This window comes from Epinephelus fuscoguttatus, linkage group LG8 (genome assembly GCF_011397635.1).
Source record: "Epinephelus fuscoguttatus linkage group LG8, E.fuscoguttatus.final_Chr_v1".
NCBI classification, from domain to species: domain Eukaryota; kingdom Metazoa; phylum Chordata; class Actinopteri; order Perciformes; family Serranidae; genus Epinephelus; species Epinephelus fuscoguttatus.
The window spans coordinates 2,472,322-2,487,195 of record NC_064759.1 but is presented as its reverse complement, the minus strand read 5'-3'; the positions used below and the strand labels follow the sequence as shown (position 1 = coordinate 2,487,195).

At 43.2% G+C, this 14,874-nt stretch overlaps 1 protein-coding gene across 1 annotated transcript in view; it reads right to left on the bottom strand.

Moving 5' to 3' along the window:
- cpne4a (copine IVa) overlaps positions 1–14,874 on the bottom strand; it is a 124,405-nt gene that overhangs the window by 70,705 nt on the left and 38,826 nt on the right. Inside the window, exon 3 of the mRNA XM_049583417.1 lies at positions 3,455–3,638. Within this exon, the coding sequence (XP_049439374.1) occupies positions 3,455–3,638 (184 nt within the window). The remainder of the gene's footprint in view (positions 1–3,454; positions 3,639–14,874) is intronic.

The window sequence follows — 14,874 nt, the reverse complement described above, 5'->3', positions numbered from 1 at the left end:
GGAACCAGTAGCTGCCTGGAAGGACGTCAATCTACAACCCGATGGATGTTTTATAAAGTGATCAGCACAGCTTCAATGTTCAGAGGACACAGAGGCTGAAAACACACCACTTGAGGATTTGAATCATGTTCCCCCAAAGAACGATGTAAACATTTCAAACATACACTGTGAAACGACCCTTTGATTTCAGAATTTGATCCACTCAGCCCAATTACATGTGGAAAGTCTGACAGAGCTGTATGGTTTAATGATTTCATCCCCTTCGTGTGTGAGGGAGCCAACAGGAAGTCAGCCAAGCAGCTCAAGAGAAGCGTGAAGAAGAAGCCTGCTGAGGCTTTATCAGCAACTTTTAGAGGACTGAATGGGACGCCTTCTCTGCCATCATTTACACATTCATGGGTCCTCCTGAATCTAAGCTTGTCATGTAAACCCGAGTATTAAGCGAGCTGATTGGTTGATTCAACTCCTGTCACGAGCAACATCAACATTATACTTAAAATTATATATATATATATTATATATCATTACACTTCTGAGTGACAGCTGCATGGTAAGATGCATGATGGAGCCTTTACAGCCTGTTTTCACTCCCAGCTGCTCAGTCAGTGGCTGTCTGCGTCAAATTCTGACACACAAGCACAATGGATTACTGAACCAACGCATTCTCATCCCATGTCGTCACATATCACCCCTTTCACGCTAGGTATCCTCCTGGGTCTGCTGTTGAGATTCCAGGACACCACAACCAATGCCGGGACATCAACAAGCACGTGGCTAGGTTCAGAAAACAACATCACAGTTTGGCTCTACATTCATACAGAAAGTGAACACATAAAAGTCTGAGGTTTGTTGGACCAAAAAGAACTGGTTGCCTAAATAACAGGAAACAGCAGCTTAAGTGACGGGAAGCACCTTGGATGTGTGTGTATGGGAAAGCCTGTAGGAGTGCCACCTATTTGTGAACTGATACTGTCTGTTTGTCAACACTATATTGCCATGATGCTCCGATTCTTTAGCTTTCTCTTGTGATTAAAAGATCCTCAAATGTTTATGCTACAACACCATTAAAATCACTAACAAAGCGGCAGTTTTTGACGATTTTAGAATGAGAACAGGCTGACTGAATGGGCCTTCAGGGCCTACAGGGCACAGGCCCAAAGTGTCAGGGGCCCTTGGGCTGCAAAATGTCACTCAAATTGGCACATATTAACCAGGACAAGGCACAAAACAACCACAAGGAGACAAAGAGACAACTTAAAAGTGCCACAAAATGACCGCAAAGAGACAAACTGCAAACTCTTACGGCTGCTATGAAACTGTGCCTACTTTGGGCAACAAAAAAGTTTGTCTCGGGTGCGTCCACACTATAGACAAACAACAAAAGGGCAGCAGAGGAGATACCTACACACCAATGTAGCTGGGCTAGAAAGCCACAAAATGGTCAACAGGTCTATTTATTTAAAGCCTTTGGAAACACAGCTTGAAATAGTAAAAATGCATCATATATTACATCAAAGTCGAGTGTCTCATCCACAAAAGTCTGAGTGAAAATAACCATTCATAACTATTAGAAAACCGCGTGGCAGATAACGCTCTGATTGACAGCTCCCTCGTTTTTTTAATCCAGCTGTACATGTTTGAGGCCTCTGATGATTCAGAGGACGAAGCAGAAGCTGAAAATGATTCCTTTCAGGTGGTCACTGAATGGTAAGTTTCAAAATGTTTTGTGATTCATATTAATGTTACTTCGTAGAATAGTTAGCATAACTTTTACATGCAATGTTAGCTGAGATGAATGACAACGGGAGGCTAGTGCTTTGCTTTTCTTCACTGAGATACGTTTTCATTGGAAACATAAATCTGCTCCGTTTTTCTGATAATGACCTTTTTCATTCAAACACATCCAGTTTTAATAGATTAAATATGTCTTTACTCTGACACACACACACCGACCCTCAAAGTGGGAGAGACCAGTGCCGGCCGGCCGTCTTTCTGGCGTTGTGTAGAAGTATTTGCCCGCCTCGAATAATGTTCCCCTCCGGCTAAAATTGTGTTGTTTCCCGCAGCATCACCTCCGCGATGGGGGATATGTTTATGCGTAGCAAAGCTAACTGCTTGGGGTTGGGGTGAGGAAGGGTGCACATTAGGTCCCCTCCCTGCGAGCCGACACCGGCCGCTCACAAGCTGCCTCTTCCTGCAGCTCCACGAACTGCAAAGGCTCGGATTATCCGGGCTCTGGAGCCAGTCAACCTGATTTGAGTGCTGCTGGGAGCCCGCCAGAGGCAGAGCCTCCGCTGGGTCGCAGCCGAGCGGTTCAGCCAGTTTACATCAGACTAGAAAGCTGTTTGTTGGCTTAGACTCAAAGAGGCAGATTTAGCTGGGGCAGAAAGGTTTTGTTGCGCTGCCACTGGGGGGCGGGATGAGACAACTGACGGATGATTTATGATTGGTTTGGAATTTATTGCGTAATAAATCTCAGAGATAACCACGGCCAAATCAAACCCAATTTCAAAAACGTACAAAAACTTAAAGGACAGATATTTCGAATTTGGATGGAAACTGATTTCTAATTGTTTTACATGTTTAATATTATGTACATAAGACCCTAAATTACATAGTTAGAAGGCTATTGTGGATTTGGGTTTCCAGAGGCTTTAACACATCGGTGCTAAAAGTGCAAAAAATAATAAAGAGTGAGTAAAAACAGCAGCAAACTTTTCAGTCCTTGACTATCATCAGTAACAACAGCAATCACCAGGAGGTACAAAATGACCACAGAGACACACAACAACCACAGCAAAGTCTGTGTGTCTTTTGCCCATGCAGAAGAGGTGGTGGGGCCCTTGGCATATCTGTGCTCGGGGGCCCATTGTCTCAATCCGTCTATGTGCACAAAGCACACTTTAGAGTCTGTATGAGACGCACCAGGCTTTCAGCTAACTGATGTAAAGAGCAAGATAGTCGGCGTAGGGCAGAAAAGAGGGGCAGTGGACGGGTCAAACAAACACAGGACTTTCCCCCAGGACACCGCTGTTCATGTCCTGTTATTTTTATTTTTTTTATAACTTATATAGTTAACCTGCTGTACCTGAGCGTCCAAAACTGATGCCAGAGACACCTTGAGCATCATAGTTTGAAGCATGGGGCCGCTGACCAAGCTGCCGTATTTGACACGAGAACGTGTCGGCCTTCAACAGGTGCTGAGGTTAGTAAAGGTGTGTCTAGGTGGCCGTATATAGTTTCCTCAGATTGCAAAGTCAAGACTCTGCCTCTGATTGGCTCGCACAATTGTTGCCTTGGTTGGTTGGCTTGGTTAGATTTAGGCATGAGCAGTGAGATTGGCTAGGATTAGGGTAAGGATGTGAGGGTGAGCCAATCAGAGGCAGAGTAAGGAAGACAGGAGCCGGTCATGCCTTTGCCATCCTCAGCAAAAAAGAACCTGCGTCCAGGTGACTCACCTGTCCCAGCGTGCACTCCACTGAGCCCAGGAAGTCGGCCTCCTTCAGGCCGTTGTGGCTGCTGTTGATGTCGTAGAGCTCGAGACGCAGACGCTGCACCTCTTCAAAATAAAAGTCCAATGTGAAGACCTTGGAGTAGGTGGGGTTCACACAGCTGCGAATCACCTCCGTCCGGTCCACCTGCAGGAGACACAGGACGACACAAGACGATGAAGGATTCAGATTTGAGTTCACACTGACAGACAACCATTCACTCACATTCAGTCAATGAATCGATGCCTTTACTGTCGTCACACAGCAGCACAACAAGATTAAGTATCTCCAGTGGAAACATACAGAAAGTAACAGACAAGCAGACACAATAAATAAGTATAAAGCAGAGTAACTGATGAATCATTGCACAGTTGTGAAGTATTGCACGTCTCCTACAGGCAATTTAGAGCCACCAGTTAATCCAGCCTGCATGTCTTTGGGCTGTGGGAGGATGCTGGAGAAAATCCAACAGTTCACTGCAACATACAAAGCTTTACTGAGGTTTTGAACGCAGGATTTTTACTGTAGTGTTGTATTTTCAAAGTGTGGTATTCGTACTTTTACTGCAGTAACAGGAATGAATACTTCCTCCGTCACTGCTGTTAACAGACAGATGGCGTTCAGGCTGGAGCTCCTCCACAGCGTTTCATTAAAGTGCTTTTAATTGGATTGCTAAAGTTTGTCTGAATCGGCTGAAAAGACGTCCAACATGGAGACCTGACGTCCTGCTAATCCTCCCGCTGACCCTGCTGGACGTCTTCCTCGATATTCACTCGGTTGTTAGACTTTCTGTGTTTGTGTGAAGACGTCTGTTGGAGTGTGTCGGCTCAGAGAGGAAGCACAAGAAGAAGTCTGGCAGCTGAAAGCAGGAATCCTGCGGCGGGTTTTATCTGCTGCCTGTGAGCCTTTTAGTTTATATATATATCATATACTGAGATCCATAACTGACCCGACAACAGGAGTTTTGAACACATCATTATTAATGCATGAAGATTTTTCTGAATCATTCCAGGTGAACTTTGTACATTGACGGTGTTTTTGAAAATCTAAATTTAAACCCAAGTCCTGAACCTCTCCCTGCAGAGTGACTCGAGCTTCATTTAAAGTTTCATCAAAGTGTTGAGACCAAGTTTACATAAAGGAATATATTACACCTTAAGTTCCTGCCATGTCTGTGAATACTGATCAGGGAAATGTGTTCAGATGTTAATGACCAAGTCTTTCTGCAGAAATAAGACAGTGGAAACAGACAGTGGACGCTGGGCTTAATTTTAACAATGACGCCGTCCTGATACGCAGTGTGGAGTGGTGATGAGCTAGCCAGTGCGAAACACACAAAGGGAAACACGTCTCTACAGTCATGTATCAAAGGCTTTGGAGGAAGATGGCTGGGGAGTGTGTTTTCGTTTAATCACACATTTTTAATTTGTGAGCTGAATGTTGAACTTTGCCAACATTTAAGGAATGAGAAATAAAAAATGACAGAGGCAAGTGTCCAGACATAAATGAAGTATAAATCAGGGTTTTGACATGATTTGAAAACCACAGAGACGCAGCAGCAGATGTTTCTGTATCTTCAGGTCCAGACTTTAAACTGAGAGCTGATGAGGTACAAACATGTTGAGTGATCCCTGTAGTCTCCGTCCTGTGTGTTTATCTCTCTCTGTGCCTCTGTGTGACTCCCAGCCTTCAGCAGGTGTATCATTATTTCCTCCGGAGGATCCTTTATGTTTCACCTGATCATCAGCAGAGCAGCTCAGACTCAGCAGCTCATTGTGTGCTGTGCAGAGAAACCTGCAGCTCTCAGGCTCTCAGAGTCCACCTCAGTGTGAACTTCACTTTTTAACGAGTCTGAAGGGAGAGGCGACGGCGACGAGCAGCTTCCTGCTGTCTCTGCTTCACTTTACCAACAATAACAACAACAGAGCGACAGCAACAGGACTCAGGAGGAAACAGCTCGTTTAACACATAAAAACAAACTGTTTGACTGAAGAAACTGAAGCTGCTGACAGACCTGCAGACTGTCATCAATACCACACACCAACATCCTCTTTACGCTGCTGAGCAGGACTGAAATCTGGCATTTTCTCAACATGACACACTCATGTACTTCCTGTTTAGTACCAGAAAAAAACCTTAAAAGATCAGCCCAGTCACCAGAAGAAAATATTGGCATTGTGCGTTTCTTCAGCCACAGATACGTTTGTATGTTTCATACGTATCATATCAACATTTCTTATGAGCTGACTTTGTCATCAGCAGGCGGAGGAGATGGTGGACGGCGTGTCACCCCGGCGAGGCATCTCAGACCAACAAACAACACAACGGGCTGTGACTTAGCGACTCATCGCGGTGTTTCCAGCAGCTTATTAAGCACCAAATGTGGGTGTCATTCATGTTTAATCTGTTTCCTGTTTCATTTTGTAGATTCTCTCCTCGTGTGTCATGTCTGGTTTTACTTCCTGTCTTCATGTGTTTTCCCGCCTGTTTTCTGTCACACCTGTCTCGTTAGTCCTTCCCTGTTCCCAGAGTCGTCCCTTCACACCTGTTGTTGCTCCACCCTAGTGTCCCCTCCACACCCTTGTTGTCAGCCAATCCTCATCGTCCTCCTCCAGCTGTGTGTCGTTCTTGTGATTAGTCTCCTGTGTATATACCTGTGTGTTTCTTCATCTGTGTTCATCGTGTCATTTCCTACTCTGTTTCCTGCCGCTGGTCTTGTGTGTTTTGTTTTGGAATTCTTCCCTGAGTTCATCCCTGTGTTCCTCGTGTTATCCTGGTTGTTTTTCAGTTTAGTTTTGGTTCTTCTTTTCTCTCAGACCTTTAATTACCTGCCTGTCTGGATGTTTTTTATCAGCATTAAAGCTCTCCTTTTGGTTAAACCTTCAACCTGCCTGCTGCTCTGCATCTGGGTCCTTCACCAACTGTTACATGACAGTTTTTCACAGAGACATTGCTGTGTTTCTGACAGGGATCGTGCTCCCAAAGCTGCATCTTATAAGCTAAACATGTTCTTTTCTTTATCCCTATAGAGGTTTTTGTGCCTAAATCTAACCACACATAAATCACAGCTCTGCTAACACTTAAAGATTCAATGTAACGCAACATGATAACATGCAAATGTAACTTACTCGTAGTTTGCAAAAACGTATGTCGACGTTTTTCATGTGTTTTGTGCGTAAAAATCTGAATTAGTAAAATAAGTAAAGCTGTCGGATTGTTCGGCCTCCAGGGTCAGGGTTTGTTTTTTTAGTTTGACATGCACTCTGACCCAGAACAGGAAGTCGGCCATTTTAGTTTCAGTGTGCAGCTACATTTCTGCTGAATGGTCTCAATAACCATCTCCTGCAATCCCAGTTTTTGCCTCTGAAAGCAGCGTCTGTAAGTATTAGTTTATCATAGAACAAGTTTTTTTTTTTTTAAGTTTATTTCATAAAGCTTCTGTACATTAGCAAATTATTAGTTCAACCACACGCCATGAATACTGTCCCTGAATCATAACACAGCCTGTTAGAGGTATCCACAATATGTCGATACATGTATGTTGATGTTAATTGTCCTTTTTGACGATAAACATTTGATGTCAGACTTTAGAGACGTTAGAGAAGACTTTAAGTTTGTTAACAGTTTCTGTTTTTTTCTGCTCTAGCATCAGTGTATCCAGTAGCTGCTGTACTGTACATGTGAAGCATTACGCTACAGATACAGAGCAGCTGTGGCGTTCATACTGCAGCATATGATGTCATTATGCATTTTGCTGATGATATTTAGGAGCCGGGCGGCTCTGCTGACAGTCCCTCTCGTATTTGCCAATATTCTCCTTCTCCTTCCGAGGAACGTTAACTTCCCCGAGCATGAAAATAAAGCAAACTTGGCACACAGGTCCAGTCCCATGCTAAAGTTCTTCAATGGAAATTGGGGGCCAGTAGTCCTGATGGTGGCGCTACAGCGACTGATTAAAGTTCAAAACTTTGTGAAACAATAACACCGCAGGCTGCTGAGATCAGGTTGGAAAGGACAGCTTATTTCGTCGGGTCTGACGCTGAAAGTCCCTGACCAGGCGCCAGATATTGGCGACTTTGTAGTGAGACTGGGTTGGAGTGGTGCTGTGCGGGATAGAAACACATGATTTATTTCAAGGTATAATGATGTTTTTGGCCTGGAAAGTTCTGCTGAAGGATCTTCATTGATTTGGCTGCTTCTTCTTTTCTTTTCATTCTTCCTCCTCCCTTTCTGACCACTTCTCTATCGGTAGCTTAGCTATCAGGCTTTACACACAGTTTGGTATCCCAGCACAGGAAGCTCTACTGGATCACAGTTAGCCTTTGGAGTCAGAGGTTGTCAGTTCAAGTCCTTCGTAGTATCTTGATGTCTTCTTGTGCTGTGTGGGTCAGAGACATATTTTCAGGTTTAATATTACTGGTCCAGAAGGTTCTACTGATGGAACATTTGTCTTCCTCTTCTTCTTCCTTAAACTCCCTGTCTTCTTCTCTCTCCCTTTTTTTAACACATTTCCATACGTATAACTTATCGATTCTTTGCAGTTCCCATGGCCTGGTCGTTTTACTGTTGTGTGTCTTAGAAATATATTGCAGTTTCTTTAAGCTAGATCAGGCCAGACCTCCTCTTCTTCTTGCTCCTCAAAGTACCCGGCCTCAACCCAATGCTGTGCAGCAGCTATAATTTTGGGGATGACACGCAGAAAAGAGCTACAGGTGGGAATCTAACCTGGACTGCTGCAAAGGAATTAACATGGGGCTGACATCTACTCGCTGAGCTAGAGACTGCCCCGTATTTTTTTTGTTTACGTTCTCCAGTTTCACTCATATTCATATATATATGAGGGTGACGCCTGTAAAGCATCAGGAGCTCGGGCGCTGTGTCCTGACTCCTGTGCTCATTTGAATGGAGTTTGAGTTACTGCTCGAATGTGTGCCAGTGCTCAAGTACCTCAGTACTTAAGTGCAGAACTCGAGTAAATGTGCTTAGTTACATTCCAGCCCTGCAGTGAGCTGCCTGTAGCAGACAGATGAGTTACAGAAACACAGTGTGACTTTTATTGTTTCCGCCCTGTTCTTCTCACTGCGTCTCTTTTTGTCTCTGTTTCACAACTTCTCTAAAGAAGCTTCAACAGCAGATATAATAATGTCCTAAATGCACATTCATGTGTTTATATGTGTGAGTGAGAGCGGAGGATTGTGGGGGCTGTGTGAAGCTCTGCAGTGAGGTGTGAAGACTCGCAGCTAAAGTCGGATATTAATTAGATCTTTAATGACGAGAAAATTCACGGACGCTCTCACAGATATTTAATACAAATGTTCTGATGTGAAATATTCATGACCTTCATCAGAGTTTCACTTTCATGTCGATGTTAGATCAAAAATGTATGTTTGAGTGTAATGTATGGTTGTGAGACAAGACTATAAGTGAGAGGACAGTGGGGACAGGAGGAGGAAGAGGAGGAGGAGAGACAGCTTTAAAAGGATTTTGAAACACCTTCTGAAGGTCAGCCTTCACGTGGAGACAGCTGGAGACAAAAGGACAGAGCTGTTCTCAGGTCTGATTCTTTGACTTGTTTCATAGTCAGAAAAAAAACATGACGTCCAAACAAAGACACAAATGTTATTTCTTTTGTCTTCAACTTATTTTGGGAGTGACAGAAATCTAGATTAAAGTCCTCCTGTGTCCTTCTTCTTTTGTTCAAGTAAACAAAAGTCTTGTGAATGTGAGTCTTTGAGCTCTAACAAATCTGCTGGATGGATTTCTTTTCCTCTCAAAGCTGATTTTTGGAATCCGAGCCTCATTTCCACACCCACAGTTTGCCACAAATAGATGCAGAAACACCCTTAAACATGAGTTTGCATATTGACACTTGAGTCCCAGAGAAGAAGATCAGTTTCAACAACGCATTGACAAAGTTCTCCAACGGTGCCGGAGCAGCCGTCATTACACACGGCCGTGGATATCTGTAGCGTCCTTACCACTTATTCATCACGTTTCTGAAAGCCATCGTTGCAGTTCAATTATTATGATTATCAAACATCAGACGGATGATCAGTGATTCATTTATAAAGCTCATGTGGAAACAAAGAGAATAAAGTCACATGATCACTCATAAATCATTTAAAGTTACTTTTATAGATGTGCCTTTGATATTTTTCAGAAAACTGCAGCAAAAAAATAACACAGTCAGTGACAATGTTAAATCCATCTCTTAATTTATATTTAATATCACCTGCAAATATTTCAGCTAACACCGTGTGTACGCCTGGTCTGAAACATGTGTGAGCTGTGCACATTGTTAGAGCATGTTCTTCCTTTATAAACACCAGTTTATGTGTGGGTGCGTGCACATCATTTATGCATCTGGCCCCTGGTCTGAGGCAGTCAAACAGTCCCCGTTGGAAAAGCTGCCAAAACAATCCTTTTTCGTGGCACTATCCCCGCCGGGAAAACGGCAACAGGTTGCTAAACACCCACATTTGATGACTATAAAGCTGCTGGAAACACAGCAATGACTCGCTAAAAAACTTTTGGTTTTGTTGTTGGTTGGTCTGCAGCTTCTGAGATGTCTCACCAAGGAGACATCCACCATCCCCTCCACCTCCAGGTGACAAAGTCAGCTCAACGTCAACAACAATTTAGAAACACAAACATGATGTGTAATGTATAAAGTATCTGATTTGCAGAAATGTACAATGCCAACATTTTCCTCTGGTGACTGGGGTGGGCGAAAGACGTGTTTCAGAGGTCACAGTGACCTTTGACCACCAAAATCTAATCAGGTCACCTCTGAGTCCAAATGTGTTGGTTTGTGCAAAATTTAGGGCTGCTTGATTATGGAAAAAATCATAATCATGATTATTTTGGTCAAAATTGAAATCACAATCATGCAAATGACTATGTGGCGCACGTGATGACTTATTTACATGACAGCATGTCATTTCTGTGTCTACATGGTCGCATGTTTACAATTCTCCTCTGCTCTCTGTATCGCACACGGCAGAGTTTGGCCCTGATGCGTGCGCACACACACACACACATACACATACACACACACACACACACACACACAGACCAACCTTTCTCGCTCTCCCTCTGCCGTTTTCCGCACGCTGTTTTTGAAATCTTCCGTGATCACCTGCCACTCGCATTATTCGTAGTTCACCTACTTGACTGGCTCGTGAAGTGAATAGAGGAGAGGAGAGGAGAGGAGAGGAGGAGGGGAGAGGAGAGGAGAGGAGAGGAGAGGAGGGGAGAGGAGGGAAGGTATTGCACATGCGCAGCTTCCGTAGAAGACAAAATAACATCTCCAGGCGTCTGTGACCAAAATCGTTTACCCTCGATTTCATTAATTTTGAAATCGTTTGACCTCAAAATCGTAATCGCGATCACCAGACGATTAATTGCACAGCCTTAGCTAAATTTGAAGAAATTTCTTCACGTCATTGCTGTGTATCGTAACACTGCAAGAAGTGGCTTGTGGCGGTGGTGTCCTGACGCTGGTATGTGACGACCTTGGAATGACAACAGGCTGGTTTGGCCAACGTACTCGATGCAGCACGGCCCCTAACTACGGTGGTCTATGCAAAAATACAAGTGTCCCTATCTAGAGCCAGTGTTTGGTTTGTCCACTCTGGGATACTGTAGAAACATGGCGGTGCAACATGGTGATCTCTGCAGACAAGAACCCACTTCCTATGTAGATATAAGCAGCTCATTCTAAGGTGTATATATATATATATATATATATAGTTTCTTATTTAAGGTGATTAAACACCAAAGAAAACATACTTATTATATTATTGCTGAAAACGCAGCAATTTCTCTCTAAAAAAAACACAATTACCAGTGGAAGAACAGCAATGTGTTGCTAAAATACACCAACATTTTGGGACTAAAAAAACGCTGGAACAAAAATAAAAATGGTTTTATTGTTTGTTGGTCTTGAACACTGGTCTGCAGCTCGGCAGGCATCTCACTAAGGTGACACACCATCCACCATCCTCTCCACCTCCTGGTGACAAAGTCAGCTCAGATACTACGTCACTTTAGAAACACAAAAATGATGTCCGTGGTTTGTAGAAATGTTCAATGTCAGCATTTTCCTCTGGTGGCTGGGGTGGGCCAAAAACATATTTGTGAGGTCACAGTGACCTTTGACCAGCAAAGTCTAATCAGATATCGCTGAGTCAAAGTGTCAGTCTGTGCCAAATATGAGGAAATTCCTTCAAGTTGTTCCTGAGATATCGTGTTTATGAGAATGAGACGGACAACCAGAGCACATAATGCCTCCAGCCACAGCTGTCACCGATGTAGAGGCATGAAAATGATATATAAATACAAATGATTTATAAATATAAATTAGCCGACACATCAGACTGTGGAGGCTGTTAGGCTTCGTTGATCCAAAGTCTTTATAGTAACTAAAGACTTCTGAGACTGTGAACAAATATCTGAATATGATGAGTTTAACTCTGCAGAATAGGTGAAGTCACTTCAAAGCAGCACCAATAAATCAGCCAGCAGTTGAATCTTTATATTTAACTGTACAGAGATTTATTTATACAGACACACAGAGCACAGGATGTCAGTGCTGCACGTCTCCTCTCTGTAATTGGCTGTCAGCTTCTAAAACTTCACAGACTGACGGACGTTTGATCCAATAAAGTCTGAAAATCAGAGTCACTGATGAGTCCTGAAATCAGATCTGAGACGAGCTGACAGACTCAGAAGCATCTTCTTAATCCAGATCTGTTTGTCAACATGAGACGAAGGACGAATCACGTGACTCCAACAGGAGAGAAACGTGTCATCAGCCCGAGTGAACTTTGACCTCCCGTCACTTCATCACGTCACATCCAGGCCGATGTGAAGACAAACAACAGATCTGAAGCCGCTGACGGTGAAGTGAAGAATAAAGAATAAAGACAAGTGAAGATGAAAGTGGGACGAGAGGAAAATAAAAACGCACCATGACTGAGGAGAGAAGGAGAAGAAGGAAGAGAAGAAGCTTCGTCTGTTTCTCTCCAGCACCAAGCAAACAGCTAAAAATACATAAAGTGGGCCAACGGAAACCAGGTCTGACCAGTTCACACACACACACACACACACACACACACTCAAAATAACATCTGTAAAAATCACATCAGAAACAGCTGATATCAAACCTCATTCACATATTTACTGTTGTATGAACTCCGACAGCTTCACGTCTCTGTGACCTCCACATCATCGACATTCAGACACTGCAGGACTTCACTGACTGTTACTGTGAATATTTTTGCCCAAATTTCCGCGCTGGCTTCTTCAGCTTTGGATCGCTCAGTGTCCCCAGTGGTTCTGATATCAGATGGTGGGGGTGTTCTGGGGGTTCATGTTATCTGAAGATCTGACTGATGGAGCGCTCGACGGTCTGCAGGGAGGCGACCTGCGACAGTGACAGCAGGAAATGTCACAGTGCATACATTACCATTTTAACTGTCTGACAGCTGACCTCAGGACAGTCTGAGCTCTCTGATGGCTCTGTGTTCAAATATACATCTGTGAGTAACAAAAGGAGCAGCACGAGAGAGCTTAAACTCATTATCATACCAAAGGCTTAAAATTATCATATGATGAAGATTAATGAGTCGTGACCACAAGAACAAATGAGTAATTTAACAAAAAAAAAATTTACAAGCCATAAATCTTCCTCATTGTTTTTTCTAAAGCAACCTGATGAAACTATGATGCATGGAAAACCCAGTGAGTGAATGTCGGCTCTCCAGGTTTCTGCAAACCACAGTTTAATTTGTACATTATTATTTAGTGGATGCGTTGAAACTTTATGTTTTAACCACGCTTTGATTAACGTGTGGTTCTCTTCGGGCACAAAAATCACTTGGTGAGGAAAAGATCATGTTTTGGCTTAAAGGACCAGCGTGTAAGATTTTGGAGGATTTAGTGCCATCTAGTGGTGAAGACTGCAGACTGCAACCAGCTGAAACTTCTAGTTAGTAATCGTCAAGTGTTCATTGTTCAGGAGGTTTCTACAGACTGTTTTATTATGTTCAGTTGTTATGCCACTTTGTGCAGACTTTCCAGCTCCTTATATTATGTTGGTACCAGCAGAGTTTCAAACTGACGCTGTCCGACGGCGTTGTGAGCGCCACCTGTCAGCATAAACGATACACTGCGAAAGGTGCCTCATGTGTCTGTCACCAAAATCACAAACAAAGCGTATGGAGCTACATTTGTTTCTTTATTATTCAATCAAACAGAGAAGGTTTTGCAATCAAAAAAAAAAACTGAGAGCAAAAGTATTAATATTGCTTTGTGATATTGTTTGAGGGAACTGTAATGTAAGGTGACTGCATACGAGTGGATGCAACCGTCACTAATGCTAGCGTAGTTCCTCAGGGATTTAAGCTGTTATTACTTTAATCTTGACGATCTAACCTGTGACAACACATTAGCTCAGGTTGTAAGGACTGTAACTGCTGGTAGCTGCTGTTGATTTTGTTAAAATATGTTGAATTATAATTTTATGGGTTATTGTCTGTCGGATGATTAAGCTAAGCTAAGCTAACTGACGCTAACGTCAGCTGTCACTTGTTGCCATAGTAGGCTGACCAAACGTCCTCTTTTGCCCGGACATGTACACTTTCACATCCTGTCCGGGGCGTCCGGGTTTTTTTTATAAACTGATGATAATGTCCGGTTTTCCGTGTGTGTGTGCGGAGAGGAAGACCTCCATGTTTGAGACGGGAGCGGGAGGCGGGAGGTCCGACGCTTCCAGCGAGAGGAGAGAGAGAAATAAAACAAAATAAGATAAAATAGGAAAAACCTGTCTCCCTCTTTTATTTTATTTTCAGTGTTTAATCAAGGCGGAGGCGGGCGGCTGGAGGTCCGACACTTCCAGAGAGGGGAGAGGTAGAAACAAACAGCCAATGTGTGTGTGTGTGTGTGTGTGTGTTATGTTCAGGTGTTGTCACGTAAATAACAGTGTCCAAGCAATAAACAGGACAGACAATAGGATTTTATTTATTTTACACTACATTTTCACTGAAAGCTGACCGAATCCGACCCGAGCCCGAATACAATTTATAGCTACATTTTGGACCAAATCCGGCCGACCTGTCGGGTACCGTCAGGCTCGGATCGCCACACTCTAGTGTGTGTATGTGTCCCCTATCTATTGGGGCCTATCTGAATTTCTGTCTTTGAGAGATATTATTTTGTAATATAACTGAATTTTCTATCCATACATATAAATTTTAAATATATTAAAATGATAAGGCATCTTTGAGTAAACTGCGAGTATCATTTAAGTAGGCTATGTCGTGGCCGGGCCGAGTGTCCTCTTTTTTGGAAATCACATAGAATAATACACGGTTTCAGAAGT